The 23,092-nt window shown below is 56.1% G+C and overlaps 3 protein-coding genes across 7 annotated transcripts in view; 1 reads left to right on the top strand and 2 right to left on the bottom strand.

Moving 5' to 3' along the window:
* APEX1 (apurinic/apyrimidinic endodeoxyribonuclease 1) overlaps window positions 1-6,759 on the bottom strand; it is a 33,842-nt gene extending 27,083 nt beyond the window's left edge. Inside the window, exons 1-2 of one of the 3 annotated variants that reach the window (XM_048929951.1) lie at window positions 6,475-6,759; window positions 5,589-5,944 (exon numbers count right to left, since the gene is read on the bottom strand). In XM_048929951.1, coding sequence (XP_048785908.1) covers window positions 5,589-5,944; window positions 6,475-6,650 — 532 coding nt within the window. In that variant the 5' untranslated portion in view covers window positions 6,651-6,759. Of the gene's footprint in view, window positions 1-5,588 lie in introns of all 3 variants that reach the window. The other 2 variants (XM_048929953.1, XM_048929952.1) reach the window with 2 other exon arrangements.
* A 645-nt stretch (window positions 6,760-7,404) lies between these two features.
* LOC125686209 (O-sialoglycoprotein endopeptidase) overlaps window positions 7,405-23,092 on the top strand; it is a 33,513-nt gene continuing 17,825 nt past the window's right edge. Inside the window, exons 1-3 of one of the 3 annotated variants that reach the window (XM_048929956.1) lie at window positions 7,405-7,653; window positions 7,757-7,876; window positions 19,047-19,222. In XM_048929956.1, coding sequence (XP_048785913.1) covers window positions 7,539-7,653; window positions 7,757-7,876; window positions 19,047-19,222 — 411 coding nt within the window. In that variant the 5' untranslated portion in view covers window positions 7,405-7,538. The remainder of the gene's footprint in view (window positions 7,654-7,756; window positions 7,877-19,046; window positions 19,223-23,092) is intronic. The other 2 variants (XM_048929957.1, XM_048929955.1) reach the window with 2 other exon arrangements.
* Window positions 12,965-23,092, bottom strand: part of LOC125686208 (uncharacterized) — a 28,256-nt gene continuing 18,128 nt past the window's right edge. The window contains exons 2-3 of the mRNA XM_048929954.1: window positions 16,775-16,946; window positions 12,965-15,664 (exon numbers count right to left, since the gene is read on the bottom strand). Of these exons, the coding sequence (XP_048785911.1) occupies window positions 13,121-14,176 (1,056 nt within the window). The 5' untranslated portion in view covers window positions 14,177-15,664; window positions 16,775-16,946 and the 3' untranslated portion in view covers window positions 12,965-13,120. The remainder of the gene's footprint in view (window positions 15,665-16,774; window positions 16,947-23,092) is intronic.

The following is a 23,092-nucleotide window of genomic DNA, read 5'->3' as shown; positions in this document are numbered from 1 at the left end:
TAGGAACACAAGGGCCCCACAGAAACCCCATAGAAACCCCATAGGAACACAGGGACCCCATAGAAACCCCATAGGGACACAGGGACCCCATAGAAACCCCATAGGGATGCAAAGACCCCATAGAGACCCCATAGGATCACAGGGACCCCATAGAGACCCCATAGGGTGAAAGGAGCCCCATAGAGTCCCCATAAGGAAACAGGGACCCCATAGAGACCCCATAGGGACGCAAAGACCCCATAGAGACCCCATAGCATCACAGGGACCCCATAGAGACCCCATAGGGACACAGAGACCCCATAGAGACCCCATAGGGACGCAAAGACCCCATAGAGACCCCATAGCATCACAGGGGCCCCATAGAAACCCCATAGGGACACAGAGACCCCATAGAGACCCCATAGGGACACAGGGACCCCACAGAGACCCCATAGCATCACAGGGACCCCATAGGGACACAAGAACCCCATAGGGACACAGGAACCCCATAGAAAACCCATACAGCCCCACAGACCCCATAGAGACCCCATAGGAACACAGAAACCCCATACAGACCCCATAGGGACAAAGAGACCCCATAGGGACACAGGAACCCCGTAGAGACCCCATAAGGACAAAAAGACCCCATAGAGACCCCATAGGGACAAAGAGACCCCATAGGGACGCAAGGGCCCCATAGAGACCCCAGAGGGACACAGGGACCCCATAGGGACACAGGGACCCCACAGAGACCCCATAGGGACAAAGAGACCCCATAGAGACCCCATAGGGACAAAGAGACCCCATAGGGATGCAAAGACCCCATAGAGACCCCATAGAGCCCCACAGATCCCATAGAGTCCCCATAGGGACACAGGGACCCCATACAGACCCCATAGGGTCAAAAGAGCCCCATAGAGACCCCATAAGGAAACAGGGACCCCATAGAGACCCCATAGGGACGCAAAGACCCCATAGAGACCCCATAGCATCACAGGGACCCCATAGAGACCCCATAGGGACACAAAAACCCCATAGGGACCCCATAGGGACAAAGAGACCCTATAGGAACACAAGGGCCCCACAGAAACCCCATAGAAACCCCATAGGAACACAGGGACCCCATAGAAACCCCATAGGGACACAGGGACCCCATAGAAACCCCATAGGGATGCAAAGACCCCATAGAGACCCCATAGGATCACAGGGACCCCATAGAGACCCCATAGGGTGAAAGGAGCCCCATAGAGTCCCCATAAGGAAACAGGGACCCCATAGAGACCCCATAGGGACGCAAAGACCCCATAGAGACCCCATAGCATCACAGGGACCCCATAGAGACCCCATAGGGACACAGAGACCCCATAGAGACCCCATAGGGACGCAAAGACCCCATAGAGACCCCATAGCATCACAGGGGCCCCATAGAAACCCCATAGGGACACAGAGACCCCATAGAGACCCCATAGGGACACAGGGACCCCACAGAGACCCCATAGCATCACAGGGACCCCATAGGGACACAAGAACCCCATAGGGACACAGGAACCCCATAGAAAACCCATACAGCCCCACAGACCCCATAGAGACCCCATAGGAACACAGAAACCCCATACAGACCCCATAGGGACAAAGAGACCCCATAGGGACACAGGAACCCCGTAGAGACCCCATAAGGACAAAAAGACCCCATAGAGACCCCATAGGGACAAAGAGACCCCATAGGGACGCAAGGGCCCCATAGAGACCCCAGAGGGACACAGGGACCCCATAGGGACACAGGGACCCCACAGAGACCCCATAGGGACAAAGAGACCCCATAGAGACCCCATAGGGACAAAGAGACCCCATAGGGATGCAAAGACCCCATAGAGACCCCATAGAGCCCCACAGATCCCATAGAGTCCCCATAGGGACACAGGGACCCCATACAGACCCCATAGGGTCAAAAGAGCCCCATAGAGACCCCATAAGGAAACAGGGACCCCATAGAGACCCCATAGGGACGCAAAGACCCCATAGAGACCCCATAGCATCACAGGGACCCCATAGAGACCCCATAGGGACACAAAAACCCCATAGGGACCCCATAGGGACAAAGAGACCCTATAGGAACACAAGGGCCCCACAGAAACCCCATAGAAACCCCATAGGAACACAGGGACCCCATAGAAACCCCATAGGGACACAGGGACCCCATAGAAACCCCATAGGGATGCAAAGACCCCATAGAGACCCCATAGGATCACAGGGACCCCATAGAGACCCCATAGGGTGAAAGGAGCCCCATAGAGTCCCCATAAGGAAACAGGGACCCCATAGAGACCCCATAGGGACGCAAAGACCCCATAGAGACCCCATAGCATCACAGGGACCCCATAGAGACCCCATAGGGACACAGAGACCCCATAGAGACCCCATAGGGACGCAAAGACCCCATAGAGACCCCATAGCATCACAGGGGCCCCATAGAAACCCCATAGGGACACAGAGACCCCATAGAGACCCCATAGGGACACAGGGACCCCACAGAGACCCCATAGCATCACAGGGACCCCATAGGGACACAAGAACCCCATAGGGACACAGGAACCCCATAGAAAACCCATACAGCCCCACAGACCCCATAGAGACCCCATAGGAACACAGAAACCCCATACAGACCCCATAGGGACAAAGAGACCCCATAGGGACACAGGAACCCCGTAGAGACCCCATAAGGACAAAAAGACCCCATAGAGACCCCATAGGGACAAAGAGACCCCATAGGGACGCAAGGGCCCCATAGAGACCCCAGAGGGACACAGGGACCCCATAGGGACACAGGGACCCCACAGAGACCCCATAGGGACAAAGAGACCCCATAGAGACCCCATAGGGACAAAGAGACCCCATAGGGATGCAAAGACCCCATAGAGACCCCATAGAGCCCCACAGATCCCATAGAGTCCCCATAGGGACACAGGGACCCCATACAGACCCCATAGGGTCAAAAGAGCCCCATAGAGACCCCATAAGGAAACAGGGACCCCATAGAGACCCCATAGGGACGCAAAGACCCCATAGAGACCCCATAGCATCACAGGGACCCCATAGAGACCCCATAGGGACACAAAAACCCCATAGGGACCCCATAGGGACAAAGAGACCCTATAGGAACACAAGGGCCCCACAGAAACCCCATAGAAACCCCATAGGAACACAGGGACCCCATAGAAACCCCATAGGGACACAGGGACCCCATAGAAACCCCATAGGGATGCAAAGACCCCATAGAGACCCCATAGGATCACAGGGACCCCATAGAGACCCCATAGGGTGAAAGGAGCCCCATAGAGTCCCCATAAGGAAACAGGGACCCCATAGAGACCCCATAGGGACGCAAAGACCCCATAGAGACCCCATAGCATCACAGGGACCCCATAGAAACCCCATAGAACCAAATAGAGACCCATAGAGACCCATAGAGACCCATAGAGACCCATAGAGACCCATAGAGACCCCATAGAGTCCCATAAAGCCCCCATAAGCCCCATTGAGCCCCATAGAAACCCCACAGAAACCCCACAGAAACCCCATAGAGCCCCACAGACCCCCTTAGAGCCCCATAGCGACCCCATAGAGACCCATAAAACCCTATAGAGCACCACAGAAACCCCACAGAGCCCCATAGAAACCCCATAGAGACCCCATCAACCCCATAGAGCCCCACTGACACCCATAGAGCCCCATACAGACCCATAGAGACTCCATAGAGACCCCATAGAATCCCAGAGCCCCATAGAGCCCTATAGAGCCCCACAGACCCCATAGAAACCCCATAGAAACATCATTGAGCCCCATAGAGGCCCCATAGAACCCCAATAATCCCCACAGAAACCCCATACAAACCCCATAGAGCCCCATACAAACCCCATAGTGCCCCATAGAGACCCCATAGAGCCCCATAGAGCCCCATAGAGACCCCATAGAGCCCCATAGAACCCCACAGAGCCCCATAGAGACCCAATAGAGCCCCATAGAGCCTCACAGACCCCATAGAGACCCCATAGAACCCCATAGAGCCCCAAAGAGCCCCAGAGACCCCCAGAGAGCCCTATAGAGCCCCACAGACCCCATAGAAACCCCATAGTGCCCCATAGAGTCCCATAGAAACCCCATAGAACCCCATAGAGCCCCATAGAAATCCCATAGAGCCCCCATAAGCCCCATAGAGACACCACAGAGCACCATAGAGCCACACAGACCCCATAGAAACGCCATAGAGCCTCATAAAGACCCCATATAAACCCCACAGACCCCATAAAGCCCCCATAAGACCCATAGAGCCCCATAGAAACCCCACAGACCCCATAGAAACCCCATAGAGCCCCATAGAGACCTCATAGAGCCCCATATAAACCCCATAGAGACCCCATAGAGCCCCAAAAATCTGCACAGAAACCCCATAGAGCCCCATAGAGACCCCATAGAGCCCCATAGAGCCCATAGGGACACCATAGAGAACCCATAGGCCCCCATAGAGCCCCATAGAGACCCACAGGCCCCATAGAGACCCCATAGAACCCCATAGAGCCCCATAGAGACCCCAGAGACCCCCATAGAGCCCTATAGAGCCGCACAGACCCCATAGAAACCTCATAGAGCCCCATAGAGACCCACAGGGACCCCATAGAACCCCAATAATCCCCACAAAAACCCCATAGAAATCCCATAGAGCCCCATAGAGACCCCATAGGGCCCCATAGAGACCCCATAGACCCCCATAGAGCCCCACAGACCCCATAAAGACCCCATAGAACCCCATAGAGACCCCATAGAACCCTATAGAGCCCCATAGAGACCCCAGGGACCCCCATAGAGCCCTATAGAGCCCCACAGACCCCATAGAAACCCCATACAGCCTCATAAAGACCCCATGTAAACCCCATAGAGCCCCATAGAGACCCCATAGAGCCACACAGACCCCATAGAAACCCCACAGAAACCCCATAGAGCCCCACAGAAACCCCATAGAGCCCAATGGAAACCTCATAGAGCCCCACAGACCCCATAGAAACCCCATAGAGCCTCATAGAAACCCCATAGAAACCCCACAGAAATCCCATAGAGCCCCATAGAGACCCTAGAGACCCCATAAAACCCCAATAATCCCCATAGAAACCCCATAGAGACCCCATAGAGCCCCATAAAGACCCCATAAAGACCCCATAGAAACCCCATAGAACCACATAGACCCCCATAGAGACCCCATAGACCCCATAGAGCCCCACAGACCTCATAGAGACCCCATAGAACCGCAATAATCCCCACAGAAACCCCATAGAAACCCCATAGAGCCCCATAGAGACACCATAGAGCCCCATAGAGCCCAAGAGACCCCCATAGAGCCCTATAGAGCCCCACAGACCCCATAGAAACCCCATAGAGCCCCATAGAAACCCCATAGAAACCCCAATAATCCCCATAGAAACCCCATAGAGCCCCATAGAGACCCCATAGAACCCCAATAATCCCCATAGAGCCCCATAGAGCCCCATAGAGCCCCATAGAAGCCCCATAGCGCCCCATAGCGCCCCATAGCGCCCCATCCCCCCCCCCCCCCTCACCGCCATCTTCGCCCTTCTTGCTGCGTTTCGGCATCCCGCCCGCTTTCCTCGTGAGTCCCAGCGCCGGAAATGCCGTCGAGGAACGGAAGTGACGTAAGGAAAGAACCGGATGTGACGTCACGAAACCGAACCCTCCTGGGAGGGTGAACCGAAACCCGGAAGCGCCGCTGAAAACTACGAACAGCCGACGGGAAGAGCACAAAAACCGGAAGTGACGCAACGCCGGGCCGGAAATTGACGCACAGCCAGGAACTCGCGCTCCAAACGACAAAATGTCGGCCAGGGTGGGCAGCACACCGGAAGTGAGGCTTGCACGGACCGGAAGTGGAGCAAAAACGCCGATGGGGAGCAGCAAACTATGAAAGGATGAACGACACGCCGGAAGTGACGCTGGCATAGACCGGAAAAGAGCGAATAGGCGAGCGGAGTACCGGAAGTCGAGAGTGAAGACAGCGGAAAATGGCGGAAGAACGGGAAAAATGGCGGCGGGGGAACAGCGGAAGCGGAGCTGAAGTGGGAGCGGCCGGTGCCGCCCGTAACCGGAAATAAAGGGCTTGAATGCACCGGAAGTCGGCCTTGATCCCGTGACCGGAAGTCGCGGCAGCGGGAAGCGCAAGTTGGAGCTTTCGAACCCAGGGGTTCGGAGCAGCAGGGGGGGATGGGGACGAATACCGGATGTCGGTCAGAGAGGCACCGGAAGTCGTCGCCAAGCAACGGAGGGTCGAGGAATGAGCGGCGCCGGAAGTGGTGCAGCAACAGAGCGGAAGTGGCTGCGAGGAGCAGGGGGAGTTTTTCCAAAGGAAGGCAGGGATTGGTGGAGGAGCGCGCGCGTAAAACTGCCCCGGAAGTTGTGCTGCGGTGTACCGGATGTGGCTGTGGAGCTGACCGGAAGTTGTCTGGCCGGGACGCGAGGATTGCAATGGGAATGAAAGACGGCGGACGAGGGCAACGGAAGTGGTAATAGGAAAGGGCGAAAGTGGATGCGAGCGGCACCGGAAGTTGTGCAGAAAGAACGCAGGGATTGGGTGAGGGATGAGCGGAGAGGAGTGCACCGGAAGTCATGATAAGAAGGGGCGGAAGTGGCGCAGAGCAGCGACGGATGTTGTTTCTTAGCAACGTCGGGATTGGTCGGGGAATTGCGCGCCGCGAGAGCGCACCGGAAGTGGTGTTGCCCTAAAGGCGGAAGTGGCCGCGAGTAAGAGAGGAAGCGGTACGGAAACAACGCAGGGATTCTAGGGATAAGCGCGGTGGCTTGCACCGGAAGTAGTGTGGCGAGGGGGCCTAAGCGGACCTGAGCAGCACCGGAAGTTGTCTGGAAAGAACGCAGAGATTGGGCGAGGAATGAAAGGAGCGGACTACACCGGAAGTGATGAGGCGAAGGGGCGGAAGTGGCGCTGAGCAGCAACGGAAGTTGCCCAGAAAGAACGCAGTGATTGGGCGAAGGATGAGCGCGGTGGGTTGCACCGGAAGTAGTGTGGCGAGGGAGCGGAAGCGGTGCTGAGCAGCAACGGAAATTGTTTCTTTGCAACGCTCTGATTGGTTAGGAAATTGCGCGCCACCACAGCGCACCGGAAGTGCTGTTGCGTGAAGGCGAAAGTGGTCCCGAAAGAACTCAGGTATGAGCGCCGTGGCTTGCACCGGAAGTAGTGTGGCGAGCGAGCGGAAGCGGCCCAGAGCAGCACCGGAAGTTGTCCCTCGACAGTCCTGGGGTTGGTGGGGAAAAGACCGCGCGTTCAAATCCCTACCGGAAGTGACGTAGGGGCGCAGCCTAAAAGAGCGCGCGTTCACGGTCTACCGGAAGTGACGTAAGGGAGCGCAGCCGAAGCGGCTCGGAAAGGCACCGGAAGTAGCTCGGCCTAGAGCTGCGCGCTCGCTCCGGGCGCGCACAGAGAACCGGAAGTCCCACCTCCCCGGCTACCGGAAAAGGAGGAGAGAGCGGAAGCCGGCGCCATGCCGACGGTGCTGGGCCTGGAAGGTTCGGCCAACAAAGTGGGAGCCGGGGTGATTCGGGACGGCCGGGTGCTCAGCAACCAAAGGGCGACGTTCGTCACGCCGCCGGGACAAGGTGACACCGGAAGTCGCGGAACGTTTGAACCCTACTGCCCTCCGTCCCTCCCTCCCTTCCCGCCCGCTTCCGGTCACGTGATGCCGTTTCTCTTCCGGCTCAGGTTTCGCTCCCGGTCCCGTCAGCCGCCATCACCGCCAGAAGCTGCTGGGGTTGGTGGAGGCGGCGCTGAACGAAGCGGGGCTGCGAGGAGCCGACATCGATGGGGTGGCGTTCACCAAAGGTGGGGGGCGAACCGAGACCCACAGCGACCCATAGCGACCCATAGGGACCCCATAGAGCCCCATAGGGACCCCATAGAGAGCCATAGGGACCCCATAGAGACTCATAGGGACCAATAGAGAGCCATAGGGAGCCATAGACACCAATAGCGACCCATAGAGACCCACAGAGACCCATAGAGACCCATAGTGACCCAACAGAGCCCCATACGGACCCCATAGAGACCCATAGGGAGCCATAGGGAGCCCCAAAGGGACCCATAGAGACCCATAGGGACCCATAGGGACCCCATAGACACCAATAGCGACCCATAGACACCAATAGCGACCCATAGAGACCCACAGAGACCCCTTAGGGACCCATAGGGACCCATAGACACCCATAGAGACCCATAGACACCAATAGTGACCCATAGAGACCCACAGAGACCCACAGAGACCCATAGAGACCCATAGAGACCCAATAGAGCCCCGTACGGACCCCATAGAGACCCATAGGGAGCCATAGGGACCCATAGGGACCCCATAGACACCAATAGCGACCCATAGACACCCATAGAGACCCCTTACAGACCCATAGGGACCCGTAGAGACCCATAGGGACCCCATAGACACCAATAGCGACCCATAGAGACCCACAGAGACCCATAGAGACCCATAGTGACCCAATAGAGCCCCATATGGACCCCATAGAGACCCTTAGGGAGCCATACGGAGCCCCATAGGGACCCATAGAGACCCATAGAGCCTCATAGGGACCCATAGAGACCCATAGGGACCAAAGGGACCCATAGAGATTCATAGGGACCCATAGAGACCCCTTAGGGACCCATAGACACAAATAGCGACGCATAGAGACCCCATAGAGCCCCATACGGACCCCATAGAGACCCATAGGGACCCATAGAGACCCATAGAGCCTCACAGGGACCCATAGAGCCCCATAGAAACCCTATAGAGCCTCATAGGGAACCATAGAGCCCCATAGAAACGCTATAGAGCCCTATAGGGACCCCATAGAGGTGCCATCAAGCCGCATAGAGACCCATAGAGCCCCATAGGGACCCATAGCGACCCATAGAGACCCCATAGGGATCCATAGACACCCATAGAGACCTATGGAAACCCATAGAGACCCATAGGGACCAAAGGGAGCCATAGAGACCCATAGGGACACATAGAGACCCATAGAGACCCCTTAGTTACCCATAGCCACACACAGCGACCCATAGGGACCCATAGAGACCCATAGACATCCATAGGGACCCATGGGGACCCATAGGGACACATAAAGACCCGTAGAGCCTCAAGAGACCCATAGTGACTCATAGGGATCCATAGAGCCCCATAGCGACCCATAGAGCCCCGTAGAGACCCCATAGAGCCCCATAGAGACCACATAGAGCCCCATAGAGACTACATAGAGCCCCATAGAGAGCCATAGCGACCCATGGGGACCCATAGAGACCAATAGGCACCCTGTAGAGCCACATAGAGACCCTATAGAGACCCACAGGGACCCATAGAGACTTATATGGATCCATAGGGACCCTTAGAGACCCCATACAGACCATAGAGACTCATAGGGACCCATAGAGACCCATAGGGACCCATAGGGACCCATAGGGACCCATAGGGACCCCATAGGGACCCATACCGCCCCATAGTGCCCCATAGAGAGCCATACTGACCCATAGGGAGCCATAGTGCCCCATAGAGAGCCATACTGACCCATAGGGAGCCATAGAGACCCCGTAGAGCCACATAGAGACCCATAGGAACCCTATAGAGCCCTATAGGGACCCATAGAGCCCCCATAACGCCCTGCCCCACAACTTGTAGGGCCGGGGGTGGGGGCCCCGCTGGCAGTGGTGGCACATAGAGACCCCATAGAGACACATAGTGCCCCACAGCACCCCATAGAGACCCATAGAGGCCCATGGGGACCCATAGAGGCACATAGAGACCCATAGAGACTCATAGGGACCCATAGAGACCACATAGAGCCACATAGAGACCCATACAGACCCCATAGGGACCCATAGCCACACACAGCGACCCATAGGGACCCATAGAGACCCATAGAGACCCATAGGGACACATAGGGACCCTTAGAGACCCCATACAGACCATAGAGACTCATAGGGACCCAGAGAGACCCATAGAGCCCCATAGGGACCCATAAAGACCCATGGGGACCCATAGAGCCTCATACGGACCCCATAGAGACCCATAGAGACCCATAGGGAGCCATAGAGACCCATAGAGACCCATAGAGACCTATAGGGACCCATAGAGACCCATAGAGACCCATAGAGACCTATAGGCATCCATGGAGACCCTTAGAGACCCCATGGAGACCCATAGAGACCCATAGGGACCCATAGAGCCCCATAGAGCCCCATAGGGACCCATAGAGACGCATAGAGACCCCATGGAGACCCATAGCGACACATAGGGACCTGTAGAGCCCCATAGGGACCCATAGAGCCCTATGGGGACCCATAGGGACCCTTAGAGACCCCATGGAGACCCATTGAGACCCATAGAGCCCCATAGGGACCCATGGGGACACATAGGGACCCTTAGAGACCCCATAGAGCCCCATAGGGACCCATAGAGACCCATAGGGACCCCATAGTGCCCCATAGGGACCCATAGTGCCCCATAGAGAGCCATACTGACCCATAGGGAGCCATAGAGACCCCGTAGAGCCACATAGAGACCCATAGGAACCCTATAGAGCCCTATAGGGACCCATAGAGCCCCCATAACGCCCTGCCCCACAACTTGTAGGGCCGGGGGTGGGGGCCCCGCTGGCAGTGGTGGCACATAGAGACCCCATAGAGACACATAGTGCCCCACAGCACCCCATAGAGACCCATAGAGGCCCATGGGGACCCATAGAGGCACATAGAGACCCATAGAGACTCATAGGGACCCATAGAGACCACATAGAGCCACATAGAGACCCATACAGACCCCATAGGGACCCATAGCCACACACAGCGACCCATAGGGACCCATAGAGACCCATAGAGACCCATAGGGACACATAGGGACCCTTAGAGACCCCATACAGACCATAGAGACTCATAGGGACCCAGAGAGACCCATAGAGCCCCATAGGGACCCATAAAGACCCATGGGGACCCATAGAGCCTCATACGGACCCCATAGAGACCCATAGAGACCCATAGGGAGCCATAGAGACCCATAGAGACCCATAGAGACCTATAGGGACCCATAGAGACCCATAGAGACCCATAGAGACCTATAGGCATCCATGGAGACCCTTAGAGACCCCATGGAGACCCATAGAGACCCATAGGGACCCATAGAGCCCCATAGAGCCCCATAGGGACCCATAGAGACGCATAGAGACCCCATGGAGACCCATAGCGACACATAGGGACCTGTAGAGCCCCATAGGGACCCATAGAGCCCTATGGGGACCCATAGGGACCCTTAGAGACCCCATGGAGACCCATTGAGACCCATAGAGCCCCATAGGGACCCATGGGGACACATAGGGACCCTTAGAGACCCCATAGAGCCCCATAGGGACCCATAGAGACCCATAGGGACCCCATAGTGCCCCATAGGGACCCATAGTGCCCCATAGAGAGCCATACTGAACCATAGGGAGCCATAGAGACCCCGTAGAGCCACATAGAGACCCATGGGAACCCTACAGAGCCCTATAGGGACCCATAGAGCCCCCATAACGCCCTGCCCCACAACTTGTAGGGCCGGGGGTGGGGGCCCCACTGGCGGTGGTGGCACATAGAGACCCCATAGAGACCCATGGAGACTCATAGGGACCCATAGAAACCCCATAGAGAGTCATAGTGTCCCATAAGGACCCATAGAGACCCATAAGAGCCATAGAGACCCATAGCGACCCATGGGACCCCATAGACCCCATAGAGACCCATAGAGACCCATAGAGACCCATAAGAACCCATAGAGCCCCATAGGGACCCATAGAGCCCTATAGGGACCCATAGGGACCCTTAGAGACCCCTTGGAGACCCATTTGGACCCATAGAGACCCATAGGGACCCATGGGGAGCCATAGAGACCCATAGGGAGCCATAGAGCCCCATAGAGCCCCATAGAGCCCCATGGGGACACATAGAGACCCATAGCGACCCATAGAGCCCCATCGAGCCCCCATAACGCCGTGCCCCCCAACTTGTAGGGCCGGGGAAGGGGGCCCAGCTGGCGGTGGCGGCACATAGAGACCCCATAGAGACCCATAGTGCCTTATAGGGACCCATAGAGACCCATGGGGACCCATAGCGCCCCATAGAGAGCTACATGGAGACCCATAGAGACCCATAGAGACCTATAGCGCCCCATAGGGACCGTTAGAGACCCCATAGAGACCCATAGAGCCCCATAGGGGCCCTATAGAGACCCATAGAGACCCATAGAGCCCCATAGGGACCCATAGAGACCCATAGGGACCCCATAGAGCCCCATAGAGCCCCATAGAGACCCATAGAGCCCCATAGAGACCCATAGAGACCCATAGGGACCCCATAGGTACCCATAGAGACCCATAGGGACCCCATAGAGCCCCATAGGGACCCATAGGGAGATATGAAGATTCATAGAGCCCCATAGAAGCACATAGGGATTGTGTACAGCCACATAGAAACCCATGGGGCCCCATAGAGACTCATAGGGACCCATAGAGACCCATAGTGCCCCATAGGGACCCATAGAGACCCATAGGGACCCCATAGTGCCCCATAGGGACCCATAGAGACCCATAGGGACCCCATAGTGCCCCATAGGGACCCATAGAGACCCATAGGGACCCCATAGGGACACATAGGGACCCATAGAGACCCATAGGAACCCCATAGAGCCCCATAAGGACCCATAGAGACCCATGGGGACCCATAGAGCCTCATACGGTCCCCATAGACACCCATAGACACCCATAGAAACCCATAGGGACCCATAGATCCCCATAGAGAGCCATAGAGCCCCATGGGGACACATAGAGACCCATTGGGCCCCATAGGGCCCCATAGAGTCCCCATGACGCCGTGCCCCCCAACTTGTAGGGCCGGGGATGGGGGCCCCGCTGGCGCTGGTGGCACATAGAGACCCCATAGAGACCCATAGAAACTGGTAGGGACCCATAGAGCCCCATAGGGACCCATAGAGACCCATAGGGACCCATAGAGCCCCATAAGGACCCATAGAGACCCATGGGGACCCATAGAGCCTCATACGGACCCCATAGAGACCCATAGAGACCCATAGGGACCCATAGAGACCCATAGAGCCCCATAGGGTCCCATAGAGACCCATAGGGACCCATAGCGACTCACAGAGACTCCATGGAGACCCGTAGAGCCCCATAGGGACCCCATAGAGCCCCATAGGGACCCATAGAGAGCCATAGAGACCCATAGGGACCCATAGGGACCCATAGGGACCCCATAGACACCAATAGCGACCCATAGAGACCCCATAGGGACCCATAGACACCCATAGAGACCCCTTAGGGACCCATAGGGACCCGCACAGATCCATAGAGACCCATAGTGACCAAATAGAGCCCCATACGGACCCCATAGAGACCCATAGGGACCCATAGAGACCCATAGGGACCCATAGAGAGCCATAGGGAGCCATAGGGAGCCCCATAGGGACCCATAGACACCAATAGCGACCCATAGAGAGCCATAGAGACCCATAGAGACCCATAGTGACCCAATAGAGCCCCATACGGACCCCATAGAGACCCATAGGGAGCCATAGGGAGCCCCATGGGGACCCATAGAGACCCATAGGGACCCATAGAGAGCCATAGAAACCCATAGCGACCCATAGGGACCCATAGACACCAATAGCGACCCATAGAGACCCCATAGGGACCCATAGACACCCATAGAGACGCATAGGGACCAAAGGGACCCATAGAGATTCATAGGGACACATAGAGACCCATAGAGACCCCATAGAGACCCATAGACACCCATAGAGACCCATAGGGACCCATAGAGAGCCATAGGGAGCCCCATAGGGACCCATAGAAACCCATAGAGCCTCATAGGGACCCATAGAGACCCATAGAGACCCATAGAGACCCATAGAGACCCATAGAGAGCTGTAGAGCCCCATAGGGACCCCATAGAGACCCATAGGGACCTGTAGAGACCCCATAGAGACCCATAGAGACCCCATAGAGACCCATAGACACCCATAGAGACCCATAGGGACCCATAGAGAGCCATAGGGAGCCATAGGGAGCCCCATAGGGACCCATAGAAACCCATAGAGCCTCATAGGGACCCATAGAGACCCATAGAAACCCTGTAGAGCCTCATAGGGACCCATAGAGACCCATAGAAACCCTATAGAGCCCCATACGGACCCCATAGAGACCCATAGGGAGCCATACGGAGCCCCATAGGGACCCATAGCGACCCATACGGACCCATAGGGACCCCATAGACACCAATAGCGACCCATAGAGACTCCATAGGGACCCATAGACACCCATAGAGACCCCTTAGGGACCCATAGGGACCCGTAGAGATCCATAGGGACCCCATAGACACCAATAGCAACCCATAGAGACCCACAGAGACCCATAGAGACCCATAGTGACCCAATAGAGCCCCATACGGACCCCATAGAGACCCATAGGGAGCCATAGAGACCCATAGAACCCATAGAGACCCATAGAGACCCATAGGGACCCATAGAGACCCATAGAGACCCATAGGGAGCCATAGAGCCCTATAGGGACCCATTGATAACCATAGGGACCCATAGAGACCCATAGGGACCCCTAGAGACCCCATGGAGACCCATAGAGACCAATAGGGACCCTTAGAGACCCATAGGAACCCATAGAGACCCCATAGAGACCCATAGTGACCCATTGGTCCCCACAGAGCCTCATAGGTACTCATAGAGACCTATAGAGACCCCATAGAGCCCCATAGAGACCCCATAACGCCCTGCCCCCCAACTTGTAGGGCCGGGGGTGGGGGCCCCGCTGGCAGTGGTGGCACATAGAGACCCCATAGAGACCCATAGAGACTCATAGGGACCCATAGAGACGCATAGAAACCCTATAGAGATCCATAGCGACCCATAAGGACCCATAGAGACCCATATGTACCCCATAGAGACCCATAGAGACCCATGGGACCCCATAGAGACCCATAGCGACCCATGGGACCCCATAGAGCCTCATAGGGACCGATAGAAACCCAGAGACCCTTAGAGCCCCATAGAGCCCCATAGGCACCCATAGAGCCCCATAGAGCCCCCATAACGCCCTGCCCCCCAACTTGTAGGGCCGGAGATGACGGCCTCGCTGGCAGTGGTGGCACATAGAGACCCCATAGAGACCCATAGTGCCTTATAGGGACCCATAGAGACCCGTAGAGACCCATAGAGACCCATAGGGACCCATAGAGAGAGACCCATAGCGACCCATAGAGAGCTACATGGGGACCCATAGAGACCCATAGAGACCTATAGAGCCCCATAGGGACCCTTAGAGACCCCATAGAGACCCATAGGGACCCATAGAGACGCATAGAGACCCCATGGAGACCCATAGCGACACATAGGGACCTGTAGAGCCTCATAGGGACCCTTAGAGACCCCATGGAGACCCATTGAGACCCATAGAGCCCCATAGAGACCCATAGGGACCCATAGGGACCCATAGAGTCCTATAGCGACCCATAGGGACCCTTGGAGACCCCATAGAGATCCATAGAGACCCCATAGAGACCCATAGGGACCTGTAGAGACCCCATAGAGCCCCATAGGGACCCATGGGGACTCATAGTGACCCCATAGAGCCACATAGAGACCCATAGGAACCCCATAGAGCCCCATAGGGACCCATAGAGACCCATAGGGACCCATAGAGCCCCATAAGGACCCATAGAGACCCATGGGGACCCATAGAGCCTCATACGGACCCCATAGAGACCCATAGGGACCCATAGTGCCCCATAGAGAGCCATGGCTACCCATGGAGATCCATAGAGCCCCATAGGGACCCATAGAGACTCATAGAGACCCCATGGAGACCCATAGAGACCCATAGGGACTCCATAGAGACCCATAGAGCCCCATAGCGACCCATAGAGAGCTACATAGACACCCCTAGAGACCCATAGAGCCCCATTGAGCCCCCATAACGCCCTGCCCCCCAACTTGTAGGGCCGGAGATGACGGCCTCGCTGGCAGTGGTGGCACATAGAGACCCCATAGAGACCCATAGTGCCTTATAGGGACCCATAGAGACCCGTAGAGACCCATAGAGACCCATAGGGACCCATAGAGACCCATAGGGACCCATAGAGAGAGACCCATAGCGACCCATAGAGAGCTACATGGGGACCCATAGAGACCCATAGAGACCTATAGAGCCCCATAGGGACCCTTAGAGACCCCATAGAGACCCATAGGGACCCATAGAGACGCATAGAGACCCCATGGAGACCCATAGCGGCAAATAGGGACCTGTAGAGCCCCATAGGGACCCATAGAGCCCTATGGGGACCCATAGGGACCCTTAGAGACCCCATGGAGAGCCATTGAGACCCATAGAGCCCCATAGAGACCCATAGGGACCCATAGGGACCCATAGAGACCCATAGGGACCCATAGAGAGAGACCCATAGCGACCCATAGAGAGCTACATGGGGACCCATAGAGACCCATAGAGACCTATAGAGCCCCATAGGGACCCTTAGAGACCCCATGGAGACCCATAGAGACCCATAGAGCCCCATAGAGACCCATAGGGACCCATAGGGACCCATAGAGTCCTATAGCGACCCATAGGGACCCTTAGAGACCCCATAGAGACCCATAGAGACCCCATAGAGACCCATAGGGACCTGTAGAGACCCCATAGAGCCCCATAGGGACCCATAGAGACCCATGGGGACCCATAGAGCCTCATACAGACCCCATAGAGACCCATAGGGACCCATAGGGACCCATAGAGACCCATAGAGACCCATAGGGACCCATAGAGACCCATAGAGACCCATAGAGACCCATAGAGAGCTGTAGAGCCCCATGGGGACACATAGAGACCCATAGGGCCCCATAGGGCCCCATAGAGTCCCCATGACGCCATGCCCCCCAACTTGTAGGGCCGGGGATGGGGGCCCCACTGGCGGTGGTGGCACATAGAGACCCCATAGAGACCCATGGAGACTCATAGGGACCCATAGAGACGCATAGAAACCCCATAGAGAGCCATAGCGACCCATGGGACCCCATAGAGACCCATAGAGACCCATCGGACCCCATAGAGAGCCATAGCGACCCATGGGACCCCATAGAGCCTCATAGGGACCGATAGAAACCCAGAGACCCTTAGAGCCCCATAGAGCCCCATAGAGCCCCATAGAGCCCCCCTAACACCCTGCCCCCCAACTTGTAGGGCCGGAGATGATGGCCACGCTGGCAGTGGTGGCACATAGAGACCCCATGGAGACCCATAGTGCCTTATAGGGACCCATAGAGACCCGTAGAGACCCATAGAGACCCATAGGGACCCATAGAGACCCATAGGGACCCATAGAGAGAGACCCATAGCGACCCATAGAGAGCTACATGGGGACCCATAGAGACCCATAGAGACCTATAGAGCCCCATAGGGACCCTTAGAGACCCCATGGAGACCCATAGAGACCCATAGAGCCCCATAGAGACCCATAGGGACCCATAGGGACCCATAGAGTCCTATAGCGACCCATAGGGACCCTTAGAGACCCCATAGAGACCCATAGAGACCCCATAGAGACCCATAGGGACCTGTAGAGACCCCATAGAGCCCCATAGGGACCCATAGAGACCCATGGGGACCCATAGAGCCTCATACGGACCCCATAGAGACCCATAGGGACCCATAGTGCCCCATAGAGAGCCATGGCTACCCATGGAGATCCATAGAGCCCCATAGGGACCCATAGAGACTCATAGAGACCCCATGGAGACCCATAGAGACCCATAGGGACTCCATAGAGACCAATAGAGCCCCATAGCGACCCATAGAGAGCTACATAGACACCCCTAGAGACCCATAGAGCCCCATTGAGCCCCCATAATGCCCTGCCCCCCAACTTGTAGGGCCGGAGATGACGGCCTCGCTGGCAGTGGTGGCACATAGAGACCCCATAGAGACCCATAGCGACCCATAGAGAGCTAAATGGAGACCCATAGAGCCTCATAGAGACCAATAGCGACTAATGGGGACCCTTAGAGCCCCATAGGGACCCATAGAGACCCATAGAAGGCCTATGGAGCCCTATAGGGACCCCATAGAGATGCCATCGAGCCCCAGAGGGACCCATAGAGACCCGTATAGACCCATAGAGACCCATAGGGACCCATAGCGCCCCATAGGGACCGTTAGAGACCCCATAGAGACCCATAGAGACCTATAGAGCCCCATAGGGACCCATAGAGACACATAGAAACCCCATAGAGACCCATAGGGACCCATAGAGACCCATAGAGACCCATAGGGAGCTATAGGGACCCATAGGCACCCATAGAGCCCCATAGAGCCCCATAGAGAGCCATAGAGCCCCATGAGGACACATAGAGACACATAGAGACCCCATAGAGACCCCATAGAAACCCATAGGGACCTGTAGAGACCCATAGAGCCCCATAGGGACCCATAGAGACTCATAGGGACCCATAGAGACCCATAGGGACCCCATAGAGCCCCATAGGGACCCACAGAGACCCATAGAGACCCATAGGGACCCCATAGAGCCCCATAGGGACCCATAGAGCCCCATAGAGAGCCATAGGGACCCATAGAGACCCATAGGGACCCATAGAGCCCTATAGGGACCCATAGAGCCCCATGGGGACACATAGAGATCCATAGCGACTCATAGAGCCCCATACGGACCCCATAGAGACTCATAGGGACCAATAGAGCCCCATAGAGACCCATAGCGACCCATAGCGACCCATAGACACCAATAGCGACCCATAGCGACCCCATAGAGCCCCATACGGACCCCATAGAGACTCATAGGGACCCATAGAGACCCATAGGGACCCATAGTGACCCCATAGACACCAATAGCGACCCATAGAGCCCCATAGAGCCTCCATAACGCCGTGCCCCCCAACTTGTAGGGCCGGGGATGGGGGCCCCGCTGGCGGTGGTGGCGGCGGTGGCTCGGACGTTGGCGCAGCTGTGGGGCCGGCCGTTGGTGGCAGTGAATCATTGTGTGGGGCACATCGAGATGGGGCGGCTGCTGGGGGGCGCCAGGGACCCCCTGGTGCTGTACGTCAGCGGGGGGAACACGCAGGTGATTTGGGGGGGGGGATTGGGGGTGATGTGGGGGGGGATGTGGGGGTAGGGGGATGGGGGGAGATGGGGAGATGGGGGGCAATGGGGAGGATGGGGAGATGGGGGAGGTGGGGGGGTGATGGGGAGATGGGGGGGGATGTGGGGGCATGGGGGAGATGGGGGGATGGGGGGGATGTGGGGTGATGGGGGGGGATGGGGGATGGGGGGCAATGGGGAGAGATGGGGGAGATGTGGGGTGATGGGGGATTTGGGGGCATGGGGGGATGGGGGGCAATGGGGAGAGATGGGGAGATGGGGGGGATGTGGGGTGATGGGGGGGGATGTGGGGTGATATGGGGGGCAATGGGGAGAGATGGGGAGATGGGGGGGATGTGGGGTGATGGGGGATGGGGGGAGATGGGGGACTTGGGGGGCAATGGGGGGAGATGGGGAGATGGGGGAGAAGGGGGGAGATATGGGGGGATTTGGGATGATGTGGGGTGATATGGGGTGATGGGGGGCAATGGGGAGAGCTGGGGAGATGGGGGGTGATATGGGGTGGATTTGGGGCGATGGGGGGCATGTGGGGTGATATGGGGTGATATGGGGGGCAATGGGGAGAGATGGGGAGATGGGGGGAATGTGGGGTGATATGGGAGGGGTTGGGGGGTTTGAGGGAGATGGGGGGCAATGGGGGGAGATGGGGAGATGGGGGAGAAGGGGGGATGGGGGGTGATATGGGGGGCAATGGGGGGCAATGGGGAGAGATGGGGAAGTGGGGGGGGGATGTGGGCTGATATGGGGGGGATTTGGGGCATGGGGGGATGGGGGGCAATGGGGGGAGATGGGAGATGGGGGGGATGTGGGGTGATGGGGAGAAGTGGGGTGATATGGGGGGATTTGGGGGGCAATAGGGAGAGATGGGGAGATGGGGGGAGATGTGGGGCAATGGGGAGAGATGGGGTGATATGGGGTGATATGGGGGGCAATAGGGAGAGATGGGGAGATGGGGATGTGGGGCGATGGGGGGAGATGGGAGATGGGGGGGATGTGGGGTGATGGGGGGATGTGGGGTGATATGGGGTGATATGGGGGGCAATGGGGAGAGATGGGGGATGGGGGAGGTGGGGGGCAATGGGGGGAGATGGGGGGTGATATGGGGGGGATTTGGGGGGATGGGGGGCGATGGGGAGAGATGGGGGATGGGAGATGGGGGGGGATATGGGGTGATGTGGGTGGGATTTGGGGGCATGGGGCAGATGGGAGGCAATGGGGAGAGATGGGGAGATGGGGACACGTATAACATGCAACCACACGCCAATAACATGTAACCACACGCCTCTAACACGCGACCACATGCGTATAACATGCCACTGGCTGGCTGTAACATGTAAGCACACGCGTCTATCATGCAACCACACGCCTCTAGCATGTGACCATAGCCTCTAACACGCATCCACACGCCTCTAACATGCGACCACACACCTCTAACATGCCACTAGATGGCTATAACATGCAACCACACGCCTATAACATGCAACCATAGCCTCTAACACGCATCCACACGCCTCTAACATGCGACCACACGCCTATAGCACGTGACCACATGCCTATAACACGCAACCTCGCACTTCTAATGTGAGCACATGCCTCTAACATGTGACCATAGCCTCTAACATGCATCCACATGCCTCTAACATGCGACCACACGCCTATAACATGCAACCTCATGCTTCTAATGTGAGCACACGCCTCTAACATGCAACCACACGCCTCTAACATGCGACCACGAGGGTATAGCATGCAACCACACGCCTATAACATGAGCACATGCCTCTACCATGTGTCCACACGCCTCTAACATGGGAGCACACGCCTCTAACATGTGTCCACACACCTATAAATGCGACCACATGCCTCTAACATGCAACCACAAGTGTATAACATGCAAGCACATGCCTATAACATGCAACCATAGCCTCTAACATGCGACCACACAGCTATAACATGCCACCACACGCCTATAACATGCAATCAGACACCTATAACATGCAACCACACGCCTCTAACATGAGCACATGCTTCTAATATGTGACCACACGCCTCTAACACGCATCCACACGCCTCTAACATGCAACCACACGCTTATAACATGCCACCAGACGCCTATAACATACAACCACACGCCTCTAACATGAGCACACGCCTCTAACGTGCAACCATAGCCTCTAAGCTGCCCCTAGATGGCTATAACATGCGAGCACACGCCTCTAACATACAACCACACGCCTCTAACATGTGTCCACACGCCTCTAACATGCGACCACAAGGGTATAACATGCAACCACACGCCTATAACATGGGCACATGCGTCTACCATGTGTCCACACGCCTCTAACATGCGAGCACACGCCTCTAACATGTGACAACATACCTATAATGCGCAACCACATGCAACCACATGCCTATAACATGCCACCACACGCTTATAACATGCCACCAGATGCCTATAACATACAACTACACGCCTCTAACATGAGCACACGCCTCTAACATGTGTCCACACACCTATAAATGCAACCACACGCCTTTAACATGCGATTGCAAGTGTATAACATGCAACCCCACGCCTCTAACATGCGACCACATGCCTATAACATGCCACTAGATGGCTATAACATGCAAGCAGACACCTCTAACATGCAACCACACGCCTCTAACATGCGACCACACAGCTATAACATGCCACCACACACTTATAACATGCCACTAGACGCCTATAACATACGACCACACGCCTCTAACATGAGCACATGCCTCTAACATGCAACCATAGCCTCTAACCTGCCCCTAGATGGCTATAACATGCGAGCACATGCCCCTAACATACAACCACACACCTCTAACATGTGTCCACACGCCTCTAACATGCAACCACACGCCTCTAACATGCGACCACAAGGGTATAACATGCAACCACACGCCTATAACATGAGCACATGCCTCTACCATGTGTCCACACGCCTCTAACATGCGAGCACACGCCTCTAACATGTGACGACATACTTATAATGCGCAACCACATGCAACCACGTGCCTATAACATGCCACCACACGCTTATAACATGCCACCAGATGCCTATAACATACAACTACACGCCTCTAACATGAGCACATGCCTCTAACATGTGTCCACACACCTATAAATGCGACCACATGCCTCTAACATGCGACCACAAGTGTATAACATGCAACTACACGCCTCTAACATGAGCACACGCCTCTAACATGCAACCATAGCCTCTAACCTGCCCCTAGATGGCTATAACATGCGAGCACATGCCTCTAACATACAACCACACGCCTCTAACATGTAGCCACACGCCTGTAACATGCAACCACACGCTTCTAACATGAGCACACGCCTCTACCATGTGTCCACACGCCTCTAACATGCAACCACCCGGCTATAAAATGCAACCACACGCCTCTAACATGCGACAACACACCTATAACATGCAACCACACGCCTCTAGCATGCAACCACACGGCTATAACACACAACGACACGCCTCTAACATGAGTATACGCCTCTACCATGTGTCCACACACCTCTAACATGCAACCACACACCTCTAACATGCGACCACACACCTATAACATGCAACCACACGGCTATAACACACAACCACACTCCTCTAACATGAGTACACGCCTCTGCCATGTGTCCACACACCTCTAACATGCAACCACACGCCTCTAATGTGAGCACACGCCTCTACCATGCGACTACATGCCTTTAACATGCGAGCACACACCTCTAACATTCAACCACAAGTGCATAACATGCAACCACACGCCTATAACATGAGCACATGCCTCTACCATG

The sequence above is a fragment of the Lagopus muta genome, chromosome 33 (genome assembly GCF_023343835.1).
Source record: "Lagopus muta isolate bLagMut1 chromosome 33, bLagMut1 primary, whole genome shotgun sequence".
Taxonomy (NCBI): Eukaryota; Metazoa; Chordata; class Aves; order Galliformes; family Phasianidae; genus Lagopus; species Lagopus muta.
The sequence above is the reverse complement of the archived record's forward strand: the minus strand, read 5'-3'. Positions and strand labels throughout refer to the sequence as shown.